This window comes from Pocillopora damicornis, chromosome 13 (genome assembly GCF_964200805.1).
Source record: "Pocillopora damicornis chromosome 13, jaPocDami1.2, whole genome shotgun sequence".
Taxonomy (NCBI): Eukaryota; Metazoa; Cnidaria; class Anthozoa; order Scleractinia; family Pocilloporidae; genus Pocillopora; species Pocillopora damicornis.
Genome location: NC_142682.1, coordinates 4,008,641 through 4,031,051, shown reverse-complemented (window position 1 = coordinate 4,031,051; position 22,411 = coordinate 4,008,641). Strand labels below are relative to the sequence as shown.

Below are 22,411 nucleotides of genomic sequence, written 5' to 3'. Positions count from 1 at the left end.
GAACATTGGAACTCTCGAAAACGTCTCGTACTGTCGCTTCCATCGGCGCTTTAGGGCGTTGAAGTGTGGACGATGGACGAAAACTGAACGCGTTAAAATGCATCCATTTTCAAATGAAAACACATCAGTGTAGACAGCTGGAAGCAAGAGAAGAAGAACTGTTGATATTCTCTTGCTGGAAGGAAAACGAAAAGGCTAATGAAAGATTTTGCATCGTATCGTTGAGGTAAAAGGCAGAAACTTTGAAAAACTTATTAATTCAAGGGACCTTGTGTGAATGATAAAGGCATTAACAGATAAAAACGTCTGCACGGACAAAAACGTATTAGTGTGGTTTGGGCCTGAAATAAAACCCTGCACGACTTATTCAAACTTTAATTTTCACCCACAAAATTCGTGACAAACGAGTGTGCTTTTTCAATTTGTGAACGACGCTTGTCCCATTGAAACTAGCAATATACAGCTAGAGATATCCTTTCTTTTATGCTGTTTATATCAAATTATTGAGAACGGACGGAGTGGGTTGCTAATTATAATTCTGAATGAAGACAAATTAACCAAGACACCAGTCTTATTTCAGTGAGTCTTGTTCGCATGTAAGTAAGATTTATGTATTGGTTCTTTTGATATATTAAACTGACTTCTGTGATGAGAAACCACATCATTGCTAGTTTCGAGGGTAAATAACTGCGCGATTTTGGCGAGGCATGCAGTATTTCGCGTGGTTTTCTATTTCGCAATTCGAGCGTTCTCAACTTCATTTTTCGAAGAGTATGAACCTTTTAAAAACTTCTTGTTAAACTGGAGTAAGCAAAACGCAAATTAACATCACTTCACAACAGAAGACAGAAAATGGACTTTACATATCACAGTAAGACCAGTTCATAATTTGTGTTTTTGTAGATCCATGCATCTTATAAGACGTTTTGGTGTGAAGTATCGCTTAGTACAAAAATATTCAGCGATACTACACACCAAAACGTCAAATAAGTTATTTATTATCCAACCGTGCTTTTTTTTTCTACTAAGTCTTTCTGTTCATTTCTCGTAAGGCGGGAAAAACAACGCATCAGAGCCGCGCGCAGCCGACTGGTTAAACAGGTTTTTTTAAAAGTACGAAATAACGAACAGTCCAAATAACCGAACAATATCGCAGGATATTTGCACTCTATTCGCGCGTTACTTTGACCCTACTTTATGCAGTAGAATAATTAATATACATATATAATTCATCTTATTGCTATTACATGTTAACGATTTTTTCTTCCGTTGCGTGTTTAAATTTCGCAAGGATTTTTCTTCGATCGCGGGTCTTTTTTTTCGCCCCCAGATAAAAAAATACAAGTGAAATTGACGTAACCTGCCCAACGCCCTGATTTTCCCTATTTGTCCCATGTTCTTCTCTTAAAGAGACATTTTCTCTTGCAGAAACGCAACCCCAAGTTGATTTGAAACCTCTATACTTACTCAAGCTTCGAAGGCCTTAGCTCATTACAAGGCATATCAATGCACATCACCCATTATATACTTTTCATACTTGTCGAGGCAAGGAAGGTTCCTAAGAAACGGTGTATGCTAAAATAACGCTAAAATAATGCTAAAATATTGTAAAACGCTCCGATCAGCGTGACTTTATCAATTTTCTTCGTGGAAGTAGAGCCTTGGAGAAAAATAATTCGGTCAGTAAGCAGACATGATACAACACAGCGAATTTTTTTTCTAATTTTCTTCTCACAAAAAGCTAGTATTTTCAAATTCAATGGCTCCTTTTTCTCGCGCGAGTGAGCAAAAATGATTGCTGTGTAAGCGTGACTAGCGTGACTTTGATTGCGTTAGCTTCAACTCTGCAACAGTCCCTCGCGCAGAAATGTGAGCCGGGTCAAAAAGACAACAAAAGTTGAGGTGGCTCACGAGACGTTCACATGAATCCGTTAAGAAAAGGATCAATTTTTCAGAGACGTTAGCAGACCAGAGATCTCTTAGTCTTGGTTTTAAATCAAAATGGCCCTGAGGCAGAATCCTATTTTACTGTTTCTCGTGCTATGTTCCGGCTGTTCCATCGCTAGTACTAGTTCGACGAGTAAACCAAACATCGTGTTTATCCTTACAGATGATCAAGATGTTGTGCTAGGAGGACTTGTAAGTAGCATTCATTTAGAAATCGCAGCTTATTCCAGCGCTTCAGTTTTGATTCGATATGATCGACGACGATCGAAGGAATGTAAATATCTATTTCTGTTACAACTGAAAAAAAGAATAAGCCCTCTAGCTCTTTCCGTGATTGTAGACGATCAACCCGAATCAAATCATCGTCGTTTAATATTCCACTCTGTTCTTTTAAAATTGACCTACTTCTTACAGGTATAAGTGAGCTGTGTAACTATTTTCAAAATTCAACCAATTTTCACAGTTATAAACTTTAGCCTTTAAATTCTCATGTGACATTTATGGTGAGGCTATCGATTTGAATTCTTCCACTTTCAAGATCTCATTAGTAATTCTCCTTACTGTCTACCATACAATTCGCGTGATGAAAGTTCAGATAATTTGCTGTTGGATCAACTGTTAATCTCCTAATTGATACTTCTGTTCATTCTCATCACTAGTCTGCTTGATACTGTAACAATATTGTAAGGAGAAGTTCTCTTTTGAGCATTTTTTATTTGTACCACTTTGATAGACTCCTTTGAAGAAAGCTGAGACACTGATCGGTCAGCATGGTGTAAAATTTGACAACATGGTAAGTTACTTCTACACTTCCATACAGTGAGACCTAAGAAGTTTTTTTTTTTAATGATGATGTGACAGCTGATTTCCACCTGCCAATAAGTTCTTGGTGGCAAAGTCAGTAGAGCATCCAACCACAACAATGAGAACTGTTAAGGTTTGAAGCCTCAGAAATGACACAATTTCTTATTTTGCCCTTGCTTGTGGTTTATGTTTAATCCTTTCAGCTTCCTTACAATATCACCCCAGAATCAAACATTAAGGTCACAAGAGAAAAGAAAATAATCGCTGATGAAAGAAGCTATTGATTGCTAAACAAATTCTCCTTGTTAGCACATTAGGAAATGTGTTGCAAACAGAGTAGAGAATAAGCTTACTGATCTAAACCCTTTAACTCCCAGATCAAATTTGAGATTCTCCTTACTGTCAACTACACAATTCTTATAATCTTAGTTCTGAGAATTTAGTCTTGGATCAACTAATTATTCCCAAATTTATATTTTTCTCTATTCTCATCACTTATCTGATTGATATTGTATTGATATTGTAAGGAGAAATTCTGTCTTGGTCACTCTTGGGAGTTAAAGGGTAAGGTGCAAGAGGTTAACATCTTTTTCTTTTGCCGGCAGTTTGTGACAAGTCCTCTCTGTTGTCCGAGCCGATCAAGTATTCTGACTGGACAGTATATACACAATCATCGCGCCAGAAACAACTCCATATCAGGAGGTTGTTCAAGTCCTGGATGGCAACAGGGGCCAGAGAAGCACTCAGTCAGCACCTACGTGAAAAAGCTCGGTTATCGAACATTCTTCGGTGGGAAGTACCTGAATCAATACGGGATGCCGCAAGTAGGGGGGCCTGAACATGTTCCCCCAGGTTGGGATGAATGGGTTGGACTTGTAGGTAACTCCAGGTACTACAACTATACATTGTCAGTGAATGGGAATCCAGAGAAACATGGAGATACTTATGCCTCTGACTATCTCACAGATATTTTGGTAAGCTTAAAACAAACAGCATTAAATTACATGAGACTACTGAGGTAAAATTATATGTTGAAGTTTACTACCATAACAACCACTTGGTTGAATATTAAGAAGCCTGTCAAATTACTTGATTTTTTAAAACATTAATTCTTTGTAAGCTTAGCTTCAACATCAATATGTATGAACTATTTAACTCTTAAGATAAGCGTCTAAGTTATCCCTACAATATCACTCCTTGATCACGATATCAGGAGAATAAGGGAAATGATCACCAACTTAAGAAGTTCTTGATTGTGAAACAAATTCTCCTTGACAGCACCTTTGGAAATGTATAGAGATCATTACTGAGAATATCCAAAGTGGTATTTCATCTTTCAAAATTTATGTTTCTTCTTCTCAGAAAGAACATGCAGTCAGTTTCATAAATGAGCAGTCAGAAGCATCACCCCCTTTCTTTATGATGGTTGCCACCCCTGCCTGCCATGCCCCTTTCACACCTGCACCTCAGTACAAGGATAATTTTAATACAAGTAAGGCACCAAGGACAAAGAGCTTTAACACAGCAGGTGGACCTGTAAGTAGAGCCATGTTCATTTGTTCACATAATTTCCAAGAGGTAATGGCCAAGCTTTCTTTTTATGGACTGAGAAAAAGTCAAAGGTCATGATAAAGAGAAGATAAAGAAGCCAATTTCCAGCTATCTTGATCATCCAAAATTAAGACTGCATTGCAATATATTGACCATAAAGGATTATGAGGGCATCATAATTACATGTGGTAAATTGGAAACCAAGCTAATAATAACTGCCAATCGAAGCAAAGAATAATATCACATGGGAACACCTGAGTGACCAAGTCACAATTATTTTTAATTTAAAATCTGATTGGTTGAGGTTGATACTGGCACAAGTTTTCCCAACAAATCACAGAGCAAAGTAAAGGGAAACAAATCAAAAGCAATCCCAGATTACCTTGGACATTTTATTGAAACTTACTCTGTAATATGGCAAAAATATTATACCCAAGGGTTTCAAAATAGATTCATATCCTTTACTTGTCTTTATTGTATTTGTTATGCTGCTTTCAAAATGTACCCATTTCATTTGAAAACTACCAGAGGATATTTTTCAGATATTGTTACAAAGCAGACCTGTTGCACACACCAACCAGAATTACTTGTACAAGCAATTTATCTCTTCAGAATCATAGCAGGCAGTCCCAAGCAGGCAACACAAGAGATTACCTTGCTGACTCAGTGAAGCAGTTGGAACAGACACATGGAACATGTGTCATGTCATCTGCTCACAGACCCAGCTCACACACCCAGCTCACACAGTACATTGTACAACAAGCTATTACATTAAGACACTGAAATGCAGGCTTCCCTAAATTTGCACACCTGCAATAATTTTTATATTCCTTTTTCTTGTCCTCATTTTAAGACCAAGCACTGGCTGATCAGAAACACTCCACATCCAATGAAGGATTCATCCATCAATGCCTCAGATTCTATCTTCAGAAACAGGTTTGGAAAAATTTAATTACATCCCCCCCAAATAAGAATTTCTTGGTACTGGACATCCTATAGAAGCAGACAAGATGTGTGTATTTTAAGCTGACCCTAAGGATAGAGAAATCTCAGAATATGAAAAAGAAAGTTTGCTGCTTTGTATCAACTGATCCATTCTAAAATTGTGTTTTAAGGTGGCGTACTTTGTTATCAGTGGATGATCTTGTTGACCAAGTCGTTCAGGCATTGGACAAGGGGAAACACTTGGAGAATACTTATATCATATTTTCATCAGATAATGGATTTCACCTGGGTAAATATGACGATACACATAACAAAATTCAAATAGTCATTACCCACAAGTGACTATTACTTGTATGGGAAGGTGTGATCATCTTATGCTGCAATCACACCAGCGAAGCGTGATTAGTTAAAACATGTTCACCTGAATTAAATTTAGTCACAGAAAACTGGAAAAAAGGAAGTTTATAATGGACTCAAGTTATCATGTACTTAAATTTTCCGTGTGAGCGTCAGTGTAAGCAGTCAGTGTAAGCAGTTAGTGTAGGCAGTCAGTGTAAGCAGTCAGTCAGTGTAAGCATCAGCGTAGGCAACTTTTTAACAAAGCACCAGTCATAACTGCACACCATTTGCTTGTTTAGGCCAGTTTTCTCTTCCACAAGACAAGCGGCAGCTGTACGAATTTGATGTACGCGTTCCCTTCATGATCCGTGGTCCTGGAGTGATGACTAACAAAACATCACAGGTGAAAATGTCATTCTTAGAATATTGTGCGGTTACGATCATTGCGTCCTTTAAAAGAAGTGATACCGGCGGTGAAATGTTTCCCGAAGAAACGTAATGGTGGTTCTTACCGAAAAAAATCCGTTGATCGAGTAGAGTGACTGTTCGGACGAGAGACGTTAAGTTTAGCTGTTAGTGGTCGGTCTCCGATCACATCCACGGTGACCTGATGACATACGAAGTGCACTGGACTCAGGGCCGAGAGGTCTGGGTTCGAGACTTAGCCGGGTAAATATTATGTAAATATTATTACCAGGCCTATTAATGCTACTAGTGAATTGTCAGGGAAGCCTGATGAAACGCTGGGGAGTAACCTCGCGATGGACGGGCATCCCATCCAGGTGGGGGTGGTAATACTACTAGTCGCTCCATGCGAAGGAAACAGAGATACAATCAAGCTGGATGGGCCACAGTTTCGTTAGAAACTCACCCCCTTATAGTTATCAGAGTCTCACAATGTGGGCGTGGCCCTAAAATACAATGAAATATTGAATTTGTCGTCAATATTTTAGTTTTTATATTTTCTTCTTGGCAAGCAGAGTAGTGACATAGTTACTATGAAGAAGATCGTGTAGCCCTCTGGAATTATTCAAACTAAGCGTTCACCGATTTTGTTTTACATTTTGCAGAGTCCTATTCTCAATATTGACATAGCACCGACTATTGTGGAGCTAGCTGGCGGGAAAGCCCCTGAGTCCATGGACGGACGATCGATTCTCCCTCTCTTGGTGCGTTATTGGTGCTTAAGGATAGTTCAGCTAAAACTTTCCTGCAGTAGCGTTTGCCGAAAGAAAAACGTTTCAACGAACTTAATTATACACGAACATGGTCAGTCGTGTTGAAAACCGAAATGCGGTTCTACGGAAGCGCGCTTTCCATTGAACCGAAAATTCTGGGCGCAAAATCAAATGGAAAATATTTTTGTGGAAGGAAGAATTCCTTGGGGCATCCTGTTTTCCTACAGCATGGCACAGTCTGATCCACTAAGCCTTTTTAGCAAGGGATATTTCCTTTTTTTGTTATTTAATCTCAGCTTTTAACTCCAAACGTTTTCATAGCTTGGCGTTTCGTCGCAGTCGATGCTGTTCTAAGCAGACAGCGTATAGTAATTTTATACAGAGGGTTACCTGTTGGGCACAGTGTAACTCTTGTTGAAAGTTTTAACTTGTAACAGACCTTCAGGTAGTTTGTATATCTCTCTTACTCTTTCTGTGTTGTTCTACTAGCAGTTCAGTTTAAGTTACAAGTAGCTTGGTAAAAATTCTGTTTGTCTATTTGCCGAAAAGATAAGTCGATAATCGCTTTTGTTCTTCAATTTTAGAAGGCAGATGGCGAGAGCAGCCACAAAGGGGTGAGTTTTTTAAAAGCAAAAAATTACAATCACTGTTTTACACATCTATACCGCACTTTTCGCAATTCCAAACCGGGTCAAAAAAAATTATTTACTACCATTTTTAGTTCTCTTTCGTTTATTGCACGTTTTTTTCCTTGTAAGAAATCGGTGTTTCGCTAACAAAGTAAGACGCTTTAAAACCCTCAAATTGGAAAAATTTCGATCTCCTTCTCTCATTCACCCTCTGAAAATTAATTTTGCCATTTCTCCTTCATGGTTTAGCTTCCATTTGTGAAAAGTGTTGCACTTTGTTTCTATTCAGGGAAACGCAAATTGGCGCACGGACTTTCTTGTTCAACACTTTGGTGAAGGAGATCTTAAGATTGGGGGCTGTCCGCAGCTTTCTCCTGGTGTGTCGGTATGTAACTCGTCGCAGAATTTTAATTTGCCAGATTCCTTTCAAAAGGCTCTGTTAAGTCTAGTATCCAGACGTTCTACTGCCATGTGGTAATAGTTACAGTTACAGTTACACAGTAGGATCTGGGTACGAGATTAGCTCTGTCTAAATCACATACCCTGACCTTCCACGGCCAAGCGGTCCTACATTTCAGTTACAGTTACACGGTAGGTTCAGGGTCCCACCTCATTGGCACTTATAGTTTTCATGGTCTCCCTTCCACGGTGACTGTGTGCAGATACCAGTAATAAAAGTCTATGCAGGTAATTGCCCTTGATGCATACAACAGAATTTGAGGCATAAAAGTTTGACGTTAAGCAGAATAACAGTTGCCTTTTATAACTATACGACTACTGAGTTTATTAGAATGTATCTTGAGCTTCAATTACGCGTTTCCTTCCTTCTACCGATGCAATATGAATAATTGATCAGAAAGCCGTAGCCTGCGTAGCCAGGCCTCTAAAGGAAGGAAGAGGCTCAGTGAGAGGGGGTGAACGGAATAAAAGGAACAATCATTCTTCTATATACCCCCTTTATACTTTCCATTTTGTTTTCTTCTTTAGTGTTGTTGGCCAAACTGTGTTTGCGAAGACGCCTGGAACAACACGTATTCTTGTGTCCGTTCTCTAAGCTCGTCGGAGGATATGATGTACTGTGAGTTTAACGACAAAGAGGTAACTTTAACAAAGAACAGATAAACACGTACTACAATGGGTTTGTCTAAGGGACACTAGGAACGACACGGGTGTGCAGTCACTCCATTTTTATTTCTTGTTATAGGTTTAGGCATGAAGTTATATGCAAGAACTTAAAACCTGTTGCTCGGTTCACGATTTCGATTTCCAGCGCTTTCCACCGATTGTTTGTTTTCCTGCGCACTGTTCTGTGGCGTGTTTCCGCGCGAATTTCTTCCTATTGAATGCTTTCCAGGCTTTTTTTATCTTTCTCTTCTCGATTCTTTCTCGGAGTTTTCAAACGTTGTTGTTTTTCGTGTATTCCAATGCAGGCCTTTGTGGAGCTGTACGATATCAAGAAAGATCCTGATCAACTGACGAATATCGTCAAAAAAGTTGCTCCGAAATTTCTAGCAAAAAAACACTCTCGCCTGGTGGATCTAGCGACATGTGCAGGGGATTCCTGCAGGGAAGCCTACAGTGAGACCGAGGATTTAGGGCTTTGAAATAAGACCAATCGGTCAGAATACTAAAACAATATCTTTCGGGCACAGCGGGGAATAAAGGGTTCACCACTGAAAAAGCTCTTGATTTCTGCACAAATTTTCCTGGTTAGCATCTTAGGAAATGTATGGAGGGTAGGTCTATTGATGTGTGTGTGTGTATCAAAGGGTTACAATATTTTATTGCAAAATATTTCCAGAATTATTTCGCTAGAAAAAAGCAGTGATTGATTTTCATAGATAGTACTAGTAAACATAATTGTAACCAACCAAGTACAATTAGAGTGTTTAATTGGATTATCAGAGGAAATTAGATTTCATGTTCATTTCACCTTTATTGGATAACAAAAGGCTTAACCAATAAAAGAAACAAAAACATTACTCGTTGTCGTTGTATTTTATATTTTAGAAATATCAAGACTTAAATGATTGTAAATTAAAAGGGAGAGTTTTCAAGGGAGCGTGTTTGGTTATTGAGTGCGTGACAGAAATGACTGAGTATTCCATGCCTTGTGGTGGCGTACACTTTCTGGTTATTACAACGTTACCAAATGCGTTATTCAATCTAGTTTCAAAGGTTCGTCTTCACATCGAAATTAAGTTATGCTCAGCCAATTCAAGCATCTGAGATGCTCGATTCGCTTTGCTTTATTTATTTATTTATTTATTTATTTTACTTCCTTAAATCTTTATTTGGCAAGTTTGGACGTATCCTCTCTGCTAACTATAACTAAACCGTCAAACTAGCACAATTCTAATATCTAAATAAGTTCATAGGCTCAATTTTATTTTAAAGCAAATGATCGATGCTTTATCCTGAATAGAAATCGTTGACATTTACTATTTTTCTCTTTTTTTTTTTTACTCAACGGCAAACTACATTAGAAGCGTTTGGAATTGGAAAACAGTCAGCAAGCAAATGTGTAAACTAGGGCTTTTCCTCAACCATGGCCTCCTCGATCAATCTCTTTGCTCAACAGACAGACAGCCTTTCATGAAAGAGAAGTGTCACAGTCGGCCGAGATTTGTTCCTTTGTCCATTTTATGAGTCCGATCCAACTTTTTAATTTTATTGATTATAAAGCTTCGACTTCCGTCGGAAAAGGGGCCCAACAAATAAGATAAATTTCAATTAACTATCGCGATTACTTTTTTACTTAAATGATCATTTAACTCCATATTTAAAGTTATCTTTCTGTTTCACAGATTAAAATTGAGAATTTAGCGAATAAATGCAAGCAAAATATTTTCAAGTGAGCACTTTTACTTCCGGCGGGCAGTCGAGGCTCACCACCATTGACACCATAAATTTGTGCTCATTTCATCAGCCGGGCGTAGTGGCGCACGTCTGTAATCCAGCTGCTTGGAGGCTGGGGTCGCTGAATGGCTTGAGGGCGGGATTCCTGGGGGTAGTTGTTCTATGTAGATCGGGTGTCCGCGCTAAGTTTGGTGTCAATATGGTGAACACAGAGGAATCTGAGTTCTCCAGGTTGGTTAAAGAGGAGCGAACCGGCCCAGGGTGGAAACACAGCAGGCAAAAGCTCCCGCGTCAAACAGTAGTGGGATAGCACCTGTGAATAGGCGGTTGCTCACAGCCCGACCAAGATAGTCGAACTCGACCCTGTCATTCTTTTCTTTTCTTTTTCTCTTTTTCTTTTTTATTTTGTCTTCCTTCGTCGTCATTTAGTTCAGTATTTTTCGCAAATGACTTGTTTCGCCTTAGCTGCCTTGCCAATCGAAACGCTAATTCTCATAGAAGAGAAATCAAAATGTCACAACTAAAATCTACATAATTTTTTTCGAAATTTATCAAACTGAAATTCTCTAGAAGAACTGTTCTCGATATATCAATTTCCATTCATAGTTTACGGATATTTCACAAAATTTACCTCTTGAAAACCACGGACCGGTTACTTACGCGAGGTCGAATCCAAACCGCGGTTTTACGCACGCAGTAGGCCATAGTTTTCTCTACTAGTGGGTTACCAAATTTTAATTAATTTTCATTCGAAAATAAAAGTCCTCCACCGCTAGCTTTCGGCCCTCTAAACTCTGTTAAAAAAAAACAGCAACAACAACAAATACTCAAAAAAAGGATTCAGTTCACGTTCTAAGTTTTAATTCCCAAACTGTTTCACGAAAATTATGGGAGTCCCTAGCCTCCCCACCCAGAAAGAATTGGATTTGTTATTTGTTTAATGACGCATACCCCTTTGGCTAGGAGAGATCATCTTTCACCCTAGACGAATATGGCGGTTAGCGAGCTGAAAGCCTGGTTTCAGTTTCAGGATGTGTGTGACAACCGTAAACAAGTCTTCCATTCGAGTCGTTTTATCATAGGCCCTTATGCGAACCGAATTGCAGAACGGCAATCGTAATTTGCCCAAGAATAGAATCCTCGAGTGGTTAACTTCGAGATTGTTGCTCATTTTTGAAAGAGGTTTGTTTGCCTTGCTTTATTTGTTAACACGATCAACTGGTTTTGAAATGGAAAGTGACGATGTGTTCTCGAACGAAGCAACGAAACCTCGAGATCCCAACTCTCTAGATAGAAAACGTGCTCAAATCAAATCTCACATGGCGAACGATGTTCGGGACAGAAATCGCGCCATATCTGTACCTCATTTGCCCGGAGAGAAACATACTGCAAGTAATCCAGTGAAAGATTTCATCTCGAACTTTGTCAATAGGAAAGGACCTAAGAAACGAAGCACCATAAAACGATCTGTGACCACGGAAAATGTTAGCGACGAGAAAGCACTAGTTAGACATGTCGGGAGAGGACATACGTTTATTCAACATCAACTACGAAATCCTACATGGTGCGATTGTTGTGGAGAGTTTATTTGGGGACTTTTCAAGCAATGTGTGCGCTGCAAAAGTGAGTAATTATTAAGTGTTTCTTCACCATATTAAGGATTGAATTGCAAGCAAAGGATAATTCTAGTTTGCATCACATCTGGCTGTTTGCTCAACAACAGCCGGTTGGCGCATATTGTAAATTCTGTAAGAAGTAAACACACCATATACGTATGTTGATCGTAGCTTCTGGAACTATATCAACCAGGTGGAAAGTAAGGTTTTTTTTTTCCCCTTTGGCAAAATCCATTGGTAAGTACAAGGGGAGTAAGGTCGAAAATACTAATCTGCTGATCCTGAAACACAGGTGAATCTCGTACAATAATGTGTACGTTACGAATTAATCTCATAACAAATGATTCGCTTGTAATGTATACCTCGTAATGATCGCAAAAAATATTTAAAACAAGTGAAATTCACTCATCCGTTTAACTGTTTTTTGGCCTTGTTCTCAGTAAACCGATGCCAGCTATTCTTAACTGGTTAGTTTTCTTGTTCGGGAATTCACTTAAATATTGAAGTGGTTAGGAATATTCACTTGCTACATTAAATATTAATTATTGCTAAGCATTTATCAATTAAAATGTTTATGAGAGACAAATGATTTCCTAGACCCCTAATATTAAAGCCATATAGATTAGATGCTTTTCAAATTTCCCCATCCCAGAATTGGTTAGGTTCTTGTTCAGGAATTCACTTAAATATTGAAGTGGCTAGAAATATTCACATGCTATATTAAATATTAATTATTGCAAGGCATTTATCAATTAAAATGTTTATGAGAGGCTGATGATTTCCTAAACCCCTAATATCAAAGGCATGTAGATTAGATGTGTTTCAAATTTTCCCAACCCAGAATTTATTTTCCATGAACTTAAAACTCAATAAGAAAAATTTTAAAGTCAAGAAACTGTTTTCCAAAGTGCTTTGGAAAATAGTTTTTTGTGCATATCAAGTCTAATAATTAAGGAGAGTCAAACTGAAGCTAAAAATAGTCTTTATAAACCCCCAACTCCTAAGATCTGGTTGTCAACTCTCCATCCTGTTTGTTACAAATTTTTCTTAAGTTTAGTTGTGGGAATTTGGCAATAAATCCAGGATCATCCCCTGGCTATAATTTTTTTTCATTTCTTTTTACCTTTCTGCCTTAAAATTCATTGACACTGTTAGGAGAAATTGTATTTTGGCTACTTCTGGATGGCAAAGTTAAGCAGGAATAGTTTGGAGTCTTAGGAGATTGCTTGCTTAATTCATAAAACTGTAGCAGATTCAGTGCTCTATTGTTAACCCTGAAACATAACAGAGTGAGTAATGAAAACCTCTCTTAGCTTTGGCTATAAGATGAAGCAACACTACCTTGCCAAAACAACCTTTTTACAAGCAAAAGATGTAGCGTTAAATTGAAAATTTATTTTAAAAAAAAAGTGAAACCTAAATGTCTGCTTGTGGGTTTTATGGAACAACATTTCTCAGTATGGATGTGGGTGTCTTCTGAAAATGTTTTGATATTGTAGAAGAAAACTCCTTTTTTGTCACTAAGTGGTTAGTATGAGTTTGGTCTTTGAGGCATTCATTGACTTGGGTATTGGTTGAGAAGAGAGGCTGGAGGGGGGGGGAGGGTGGGGAGAGGCGATCTCTTTCTTATTCCAGTAATCATGTTTAATTTAGTATACCTAAAAAATTCTCAGCAGAAGAAATCTTTATCGCCGTGTAAACATCCCATTCAATAGCTAAAACTCTTGAATAACAGATGTGCAATTTGGAATTGTCGATTATATTGTGTGGAACATCTGTATAAATTGTTCCTCTTCTAAGACAAGAAGAGTCTTATGGCAGTTTTGAAACTAATTTCTGCATTCACAAGGATCTACCTTCATTTGCACTTGTGCCTGTACTTGAATTATGATATTATTGTAACTTTAAATTATAAGCTTCAAATCCTAAGCAATATTACATAATCTTAATCAATATTCATAAATTTCCTTCACCTTCCTTTGGCCTTGAAATTTGAACTATTGATCAGTTCCAGGCAAGTAACAAAATATTTCTCTTCTGCTAAACAAATTCTTTGAAGGGTACTGTTAGCTAAAAGAATTTTTTTATGTTCATTTTACTGATAACCCCTAAAATTGTCCTCTGAAGTGAAAAATGTACAGCCTGTATTGGTCCGTATGTAATAGATCAGAGAAACTGTCTTTATCTCTGTCATTTGTAGGTGCTCTTTTTTTAATGGAGATGTTCCCTTGTCAGTAGGGACAGCCACTTGTTTAATGAAAAAAACGCAAACTCAAGACAGGTTAATATATTATAATTTTACTGACAAGGGGATGCTTACCTCACAATTTTTTCATTTACATTCTTCTGTATTTTATTATTGATAAAGCTGAAATTAAATTAATAAATATTACATAGACACGAGAGTTTGCAAAGTAATCAGAAAAATTGTTATTTCAATGTCATCTTGTGACCATTGTCATTATAGTACAAATGCATGGCAAGGCTGGGACAAAATTAATTTTTAAGGAGAAGTATATGGTGCAAAGAAACATTGTGAGTTCAGCTGCATGCAATTTTGTAATAATCAAAAATTACCTTTAACTACAGAAAGGATCAAATTGCTTTTTTCTGTCAGTAAAGGACCACATTTTTGTGGTGAGTTTTTTATGTGACAGTTAAAAGAATTTGAAATCCAGTGGCTTCCATTTGATCAGATATAATCTTCAAAAGAGATGAATCGTCCTTTCATTATCAACTGTGGTGGATGGGAAGTCTGAAGTTTTTTCACCAAATACACATTTATTAAACAACCAAAATGTCTCATTGGGCAAAATAAGTGAAGAAATGAATTTTTTAATGGGTGGAGACCAAAATATGAGATTTAATCAGAAAATCGACACCTTCTCACCTCTTGTTAATTAAAAATAGAAGATTATTCATCTTCTAACATCCAATTTAGTCATTTACATTTGAGTCAGTCTGCTTTCAATCAATATTTGTTTCTTAATTTCTCAAGAATGGACTGTCATTATTGAGCTATCTTTGAAGTAAGGCCTTTTTTTCTGCAGGGAATTTTTACTGTGTTGCTAGTAAAAAATTTCTTAATGTAAGAAAATTTATTTTTTGATTTTCTGTTCTTAGAGTGAAATGTAAATATATTTCATTTTCAACGAATGGCACACATAATCTTAAATGGGCTATTTCTATTTACAATAAAATAAAACCCTCAAATGGGTTTAGTTTCTTCCAATCAGCTTTCTTCAATCCATGTTAATTTTTTTTCATTCCTACTGTTCCTGTCTGGTTTATGCTGGCATCTTCAAGTTATTTTTTTCTCTTAAAAGCTCACCTTCAATGGTTTCTTTTGATCTAAATAGGAGCGAGAGCATTTTCAATAACCCCAAAGCAAAGAAAAAAACAGTGACAGTAGTACTGCTCAAATGTAAGGTGACAATTTCACTTTGAAGCTAAATTTGAAACTTTCAAGAATTGTGTTTTAATGCTTTCATTTTCACTTCCTCTCCACAAGAATTGATGATTGAGTCTTTGTAAATTAAGCTTTGAGGCTGGGAGCTTTGTTAATTCAGGGGAATTTTCCTATTTCTGTGTTTACAGATTGCAAGTATACTTGTCACAGACGATGCAAAGAGGATGTGGATTTAGACTGTACTGGAGGCTGGCTGTATGAAAGAATGATGTCAGTTGATGAGGTGACCATGAAGACATTGCATCTTGTAGATCAGGTAATGTCATCACTTTTGAGTGGGCAGTGTGGCTTAAGTGCTTGTGCAGCTGTATATAAACTGTCCCTGCATGTCCATATGTTTTTTGTGACTGTGTAGTCAGAGCAAATGTCCTGGTCTCCTATACAGTTTGGGTAAAGTCCCATTTGAAAGTGAATTTGGATATTTTTCTCTCAAAAAGGTGTAATTTAAAGTAAATTTTAACTCCCTGAAATAATACTTGGGCTGTAATTAGGTGAAGGGTTTTTTTTTTTTGTTGGGTTACACAAATACATTTCATTTCAGGGACTTAGAGTGTGTTGGAGAGAAGATTAACTGGGATAAAATGGTATATTAAGGGATAATGTTGAAGGAAGCCTGAACTGAAATCAGGCATTTATTTATTTCTGTGGCAAGAGGGAGGAGGAGGGCCTAGGCTCCAACCTTCTGGCCAGTTCCTCTCCGTATCAGTTTTTAATTTCTCCCAGTTCAATCTTCTTCAAACTTGTGGGCTCCACTTGGTATACAGCCAAGTTACAACTGTCTTTAAAATTATCTGCAAATGAGTGATACACAGCTTTTTCTTTACCCTTTACCTCCCAAAGATCTCATTTGTAATTCTCCTTACTGTCTGTCCTACAATTCATATGATGTCGTTTTGGAGAATTTGATGTTGGATAAACTAATAATCCCCTAATTTGAATTTTCCTTCATTCTCATCAGCTTTCTGCTTGATATTTTATAGATGTTGTAAAGAGAAATTTCTATCTTGGTCACACATGGGAATTAAAGGATTACCTATGGTTGTGTAGCCACTGTACGATTTATAGCTGAACTGAAGTTGTCTTTCTTGTGAATCTTCATAGGGAGAGAAGAGGAAAGAACCATTTATTCTGTACACAGACTCCCCAACAGGAAGCCTCCTTCGTGCCAAAATTGATGAATACAATTCAAGTACAACTGGACTTATAATGTCTATGGTAACCATGATGTTTTTTTACTGAATTGTTGGGAGAGCTAATCATGTCAAATTTGTAATTGTTGTGGATAGATTTTGAATTTTTGGCATAGCATACATTAAAAAGTGCCAATCTGGGACAGGTTGTATGAAGGGCAGAGAACGCAATCCAACAGGTAAATCGCTATCCAGCGGATAAGTGCGAACAGAATGTACTGCACTATCCACCAGAAAGAGATTTGTCATGTGGACAGGTTTATCCAACCTTCACACAACCAGAGCCTGACGTCAGAATCGTAAATGCGTCAACCCTTTACACCCTAACATCAGTTTGCATATTCTCCATACTGTTCTCTGTACATTTCCTCAAGTGCTGATGAGGAGAATTTGCTTGAAAATCAAGAGCTTTCTAAGTTGGTGATCATTTCCTTGATTCTCATGGCCTTAATGTTTGATGCAGGGGTGATAATGTAAGGAGAAATTAGAATTTGGTCACTCTTAGGGGTTGAACAGTTAAAGAGGGTCTCATTGGGGTTTACTCATAACTGTAAAACAATAAAAAAAAATTAGCTGTTAGCCATAAAAATGGACAAATTATAAGGGGCTAGTCAAAGAAAAAAATGCAGTAAAAAATTCTTTTAACCATAATGGAGAGAAATAAACCATTAGCAATTATGTGGCCAAAATTTTAACCCTTTACCTCTCAGAGGTGATTAACATGAAACTTCTCATTATCTTATCCATACATTATCTAGCAAACAGCAAATGAGAAAACCCAAACTTGTCAGGTAGAAGTTGTTACTTTGAGCTAACACCAAATTCTCCCAACTTATTTTCAAGGAATTGTATAAAAGCTGAAGGGGAGAATTAGATCTTGCTTTCTCCATCAAGACCCCCTTTAAAGTTTGCTCTATATTTTCTAATCCAAAGCTTGTTTTTTTTGCCAGAGGACTGAGGACACATACCAAGGCTTTATCCGTGTTAATATGAACTTACTCCGTCCAATCCACATCATCGAAGGAGAGAGACCTCTGTCAATTTTTCAGACTGCTGTAAAGTCAAAGGATGATGATGATCTGAATCAGAAGGTGATTGTAATTATATTAAGTTAAAGGTAAAATCTGTACTCAAGGCGAGTGGCCCTTGCAACAAAGGTTTATCTCAGTTTCCTTAGCTTGAAGCAATAAGGAGTATCACCACCCCCTCCCCCCTCTCTGGGTGGGATGCTAGTCCATTGCAAGATTACTCCCTAGCTTTTCGCCAAGCTTTCTGAACAATTTGCAAGTACCCACTTTACTCCTGGGTGGAGAGAAGCACTGTGAGAGGTACATGTTAGTGTCTTGCTCAAGAGCATAACACATTGACCCAGGTGGATTTCAAACCTGAACCTCCCATCCATAGTCCATCACTTTAACCTTTTCACTCCCAGATCAAAATTTTAATTCTCCTTGCTGTCAACCATACAATTCTTATATTGTTAGTTGAGATAATTTAGTATTGGATCAACTAATTATCCCCAAATTGATATTTTTCCTTAACCTCATCACTTATCTGGTTGATGTTGTATTGATATTGTAAGGAGAAATTCTGTCTTGGTCACTCATGGGTTGGAGGTAAAGGGTTAAGCATAAGGCCACCATTCCACTTACTTAGATCGTAGTAAAGATTTAGTCAAAACACAAAAAAAAAACAGCTGATTGGATGACTGCTGAACTAGCAATTAATACTGCCTAAAGTGTAACAAAATTGTTACTTCTGGTCTCTGTAAGCAAAGCAGTTGCAGCTTGGAGCACTGCTTTATTTACACATTAAAGCTGGAAATATCATTTTGAAGGTTTCGACACAGCCTTGTCTTTTCATCAAATAGAGAGCTAATCTTGAGTCTCATCTCATAGACTTCTCAGCGGACATCATTTTTCCTTCCACTTGAGACTGAGAAAGCTTTACATGTAACTAGTGAAACTACTGTTCATGAGGTGGGTCTCTCTGAATGCATATTTGTTTATTTTCTATCAACTTTTGTTTGAATTGTTAAGCCTTTTATAGGTGTTCTTTAATCAATCATGTGTTGATTGTCTGCAATTGATTCTGAATGTGGTGAATTTACCACTGGAGGAATTTTGGAAAATGTACTGTTGAATGTTGATCCTTGAGCAGAGAGAGCTGCAACATTTTTAAGTTCCAAGAAGAGGTTAACATTCAAAATTGGGTTTTTCTAAACAATTAATTCATTTAACACCTTTTCCAACTTCCAGGTGACATTCAACTGCTATGTTTCACTTGCTTGCCAATACATCTAACACTGACCACAATTCTCTTCAAAGAAAACTAAAAGAAACTAATCTCTGTTTTTAGTGACCATCAGTTAATATTGCTGGAATTTTTATTTTAAGATTCCTTTTTTTTCCTTAGGTCATTGTAGCTCTTCTCAAGAAGTTCAAAGTTGCTGATAATCCAAGAAAATTTGCATTATTTGAGTGTTACCAGGAAGAAGATGACCATAGTAGGTTTCAACAGGTTTTTCTTTACCTGCTAAGCACTTCATACAACTTAATCAATAGTTTAACACACGACACATGTGTATATTTTGCAAGTTACATGTTTTTCTTAGCCCTGGAGTTACTAAGAAAATTACAAGCAATGAGCAGAATGTCCATCATTATTAAATGTTAAACCATTGATCAAGGGATTTATTATACCACTTTTAATTAGTTTTCAGTATTTTGGCCTCTCGTTTTCTTAATATATCCCACAACTTTGTCTGAATGTCATATTGCTTGCATAAGCTGTGTGTAAAAGTTGGAAACAACATAAGCAAGACCAGTTTACATGATTGGCAAAAAAACTGAATGATGTGCTTAATATTTTGTTGTGTTAAAAGTCAGGATTTAAAAATGGAGTAAAACTAAATAGCACTATTCCCCTGTTTGGTATATACAAATAAAGATTATAATTACCTCTCTGCCTTTCGGACTTATTGCTCAAATTTTTAGGCTTCCATCAAATGGCTGAGTGAATGCATTCATTTCCAATAATGGTCTACATTACCAGAAGCAATTATGTGATACAGTGTTTGAAATATCTTGTGAAACATTTCACACCATTTTCATAACACATTTGTATAACATGTCACAATCTTACTTGCGAAATTTGTCATGTGAAAGGCATAAGAAAACCATGTGAAGTATGTTATCCTTTTTGATCAGTGTTTTACATGCTTTCTGTGAAACTAGGTAGAGTTTAATGCAATGTATTTAACCCATTATATGAAGTCTTTTTTGATGATTTTTCTTTCAGTTATTCTTCGTCGGATGTCTGACTTTGAGAAACCCCTGGTGCTAAGGTTACTTTGGGGTGGAGCAGATATAAGACACAAATTCTCACTCCAGGAGAATGAAACAGGAGATATTGTGGTAAGTGCAGCCAAATTTTCAAATTAAAATTGGGTTAACCCAGGGGTTAACTTTACACTTAACATTTTTACAGTTATAATTTTTGCCCTTTGAAAGTTATATGAAGTAAATTGGTTTGAAAAGAAGTAGATTAATCTAGTTCATTTTACAGTTGTTGGGTTGGTTGCAAAGCCTTTGAATAGGAGTAAGGCCAAGGGTGACCTTGTTATAATACAAACCTTGCTGCTTTTCAAATGTAAATTACTTTGTTTTCATGCTAACTAGATACTGGTCTCTATCACAACAAGGTCACCTTCAGCCTCACTCCAAATCAAAGGCTTGGCAACTGAGTTTGCAACTGTAAAATGGCCTATAGGTTGGACAACAAATAGATAAATCTAACTTATGAATCCAAATGAATCTATGTAGCCTGTCCTTTTGGTTGAATTCATTATCATATGAGTCAAAAAAGATAGCCCAAAAAAAAAAGATTTATGGTAGTGTAATATGCAGAATACTCCAACCCCTATTTTCATTTTGACAGCTGTGTGACATTTTTTTTCAGTGGGAGGTATTCTCCATACCAGAGCTTCAAAATTTCATGAAGATACTGGACAAAGAAGAGGAGGAACACATATTGCAGGTCAGTGGCTTATTGTTATATCAGCCATCATTGTCATATATATATACTAGGTATTTATGAAATATTAGAATGAATGTAACTTTCATTTCCCCACAAGCAACAGAGGAATTTTTAAATAGGGGCTCACAGGAACAAATTTCTGAGCCCCAAATGTAAGCTGGCTTATGCCAGTGCCCCTTTTGTGTATCTGTGGGCTTATATTGATGTAGAAAGAAGAACTGCTAGATGATCATGGTAGCCACAAAACCTCTTATTGACCCCAACTCAAGGTTTATGCTGTGATTTACAGACTATGTTTATTCTAATTCTTCTGATGTTAGTTTGGAGAATTTGGTATTGGATCAAGTAAAAGTCTCTTCTTAGTTCGCATTTCTTCATTCCCATCACCTGTCTGCTTGATATTGTATCAATTATGTTGTTGGGAAAAATTATCTCTTGGTCACTCATGGGAGTTTAAGGGTTAACAAACTTAAATATTTAACTTTAACAGGTGGAAGAAAAGTACAGACTTTACAAGGAAAGATTAGAGCAGGCTTTGGCACTGGTACAACCAAACCAAACAGTCTGCGATGAAGAAAAACCACCTTCTGATGAGTCTGGTGAAACAGCAAGATTATAACTAGAAAGAGGTTCTGTTATAGATTTTGTATTATATATGAGTTTAGAGTACTTACACCTACAAATAGAGAAGGATATTTTAAACAGCTGCATTGACAAATTGTATTAGTTTTAACACTGATAATAATTTATTGTAACAGCAATTGCCTTTACATTGTCACTTTTAAAATAGTAACATACGTGCCGGGTGTTTCATTATGCATCATGTCATGGAATTTTCTGGCTTCAATTCTTTAACTCCTAAAATCTGATCATTAATCCTCCTCACTAGCTGCAACACATTTCCTTGTAAATCGCTTACGAGACTTTGGCAACTTCTACCAGATAAGTTTGAGTTTTCTCATTACCTGTTTGCTGGATAATGTATGGATACTTTAGGGGGAAGATACATCTTAATCACTTCTAGGTGTTAAAAGATTTAGTGTGTGAGCTAGTTTTTATTCAGGTATGTAGTTTAGTTACCTATTACTCTTTATCAGTGCCTTGTAACCTTATTTCTTAATGAAAACCCTGATACCAGTATGTAATAAATACAATGGATGAATATCAGTATTTATAATTGGTGGTTCTCAAATGGCCCAAAGAATAAACTTTTGATAATTTTTATCTCTGTGACTACTGTTTCAATGCAAGAGTACGGTATTTACTCATGTTAAGGTTGAACTCATGTTTAAGTCAACCCCCCATTTTCAAGGTCAAAATCGGATTGTTAATCATCTCTAGTTAAAGATATAAAATTCAGATGGACAGAAATTTCCCAAAAAGTTATTCTCTTATTTCATAGAATGTATTGAAAACACGATGAATTAAAAAACTGCAGAGAAAAATGTGACTGTGTGCTGTGAAGTTTATTGGCACTTACTTATTAAGCCATTCAAATTTTTTTGTTGACAAAGAATGTACTGAAAACTGATGAAACTCGTACACAATTAGAACTAGTTTTGTAAACTTGGTTTTCCGAATGGACTTCAGGCAATCATTTTGCTAATATATGAAGTAATACCACTGCTCAGCCTTGTGAACCTTTAGCTTCCCAAGAGTTCCAGCTGCATTCACCGCTTGGCTCAAGAACAGACCTTATCTTTACCTTCTTTCACTATGTCCAAAAGTGCTCCCAGTAATGAAAATGGAAGGAGACAAAATTTGTCAAACAGAGTTAATGTTCATAGATTTGACGATTTTGGTGAATTTTAGTCCAATTTGTCAAAGTGAAATCAGCTTGGCAGGT

The 22,411-nt window shown here is 36.9% G+C and overlaps 2 protein-coding genes and 1 non-coding gene across 4 annotated transcripts; all 3 read left to right on the top strand.

The window, feature by feature from the left end:
- Positions 1-1,858: 1,858 nt before the first annotated feature.
- LOC113678136 (N-acetylglucosamine-6-sulfatase) lies at positions 1,859-9,370 on the top strand. The gene is made up of 12 exons (XM_027195003.2): positions 1,859-2,139; positions 2,681-2,740; positions 3,357-3,725; positions 4,114-4,287; positions 5,156-5,238; positions 5,418-5,536; positions 5,886-5,989; positions 6,657-6,755; positions 7,349-7,378; positions 7,683-7,778; positions 8,381-8,491; positions 8,824-9,370. Exons 1-12 carry the CDS (start codon positions 2,002-2,004, stop codon positions 8,995-8,997), a joined length of 1,557 nt encoding a protein of 518 aa, XP_027050804.2. The 5' UTR covers positions 1,859-2,001; the 3' UTR covers positions 8,998-9,370.
- A 951-nt stretch (positions 9,371-10,321) lies between these two features.
- Positions 10,322-10,619, top strand: LOC149035042 (signal recognition particle RNA). The gene has a single exon (XR_016182686.1).
- Positions 10,620-11,170: 551 nt separating this feature from the next.
- Positions 11,171-22,010, top strand: LOC113678131 (ras association domain-containing protein 1). Of its 2 annotated transcripts, XM_089191221.1 has the most exons (10): positions 11,204-11,875; positions 15,228-15,292; positions 15,466-15,593; positions 16,439-16,552; positions 17,478-17,618; positions 18,426-18,506; positions 18,943-19,033; positions 19,828-19,943; positions 20,488-20,565; positions 21,056-22,010. In XM_089191221.1, the coding sequence occupies exons 1-10, from the start codon at positions 11,814-11,816 to the stop codon at positions 21,182-21,184; spliced, it is 1,005 nt and encodes a 334-aa protein (XP_089047347.1). In that variant the 5' UTR covers positions 11,204-11,813; the 3' UTR covers positions 21,185-22,010. The 2 variants fall into 2 exon arrangements, with proteins under 2 accessions (XP_027050798.2, XP_089047347.1); XM_027194997.2 differs by lacking the exon at positions 15,228-15,292 and having other exon boundaries at positions 11,171-11,875.
- The last annotated feature ends 401 nt before the right edge of the window (positions 22,011-22,411 follow it).

Coding starts and splice junctions, on each gene's coding strand:
- LOC113678131 (XM_027194997.2), top strand. CDS start 11,341: ATGCGAACCGAATTGCAGAACGGCAATCGTAATTTGCCCAAGAATAGA. Junction 18,507..18,942: donor GTGAAACTACTGTTCATGAG/GTGGGTCTCTCT, acceptor TTTTTTCCTTAG/GTCATTGTAGCTCTTCTCAA. Junction 20,566..21,055: donor AGGAGGAACACATATTGCAG/GTCAGTGGCTTA, acceptor TAACTTTAACAG/GTGGAAGAAAAGTACAGACT.
- LOC113678136 (XM_027195003.2), top strand. CDS start 2,002: ATGGCCCTGAGGCAGAATCCTATTTTACTGTTTCTCGTGCTATGTTCC. Junction 5,239..5,417: donor GATTCTATCTTCAGAAACAG/GTTTGGAAAAAT, acceptor TTGTGTTTTAAG/GTGGCGTACTTTGTTATCAG. Junction 7,379..7,682: donor GCGAGAGCAGCCACAAAGGG/GTGAGTTTTTTA, acceptor GTTTCTATTCAG/GGAAACGCAAATTGGCGCAC.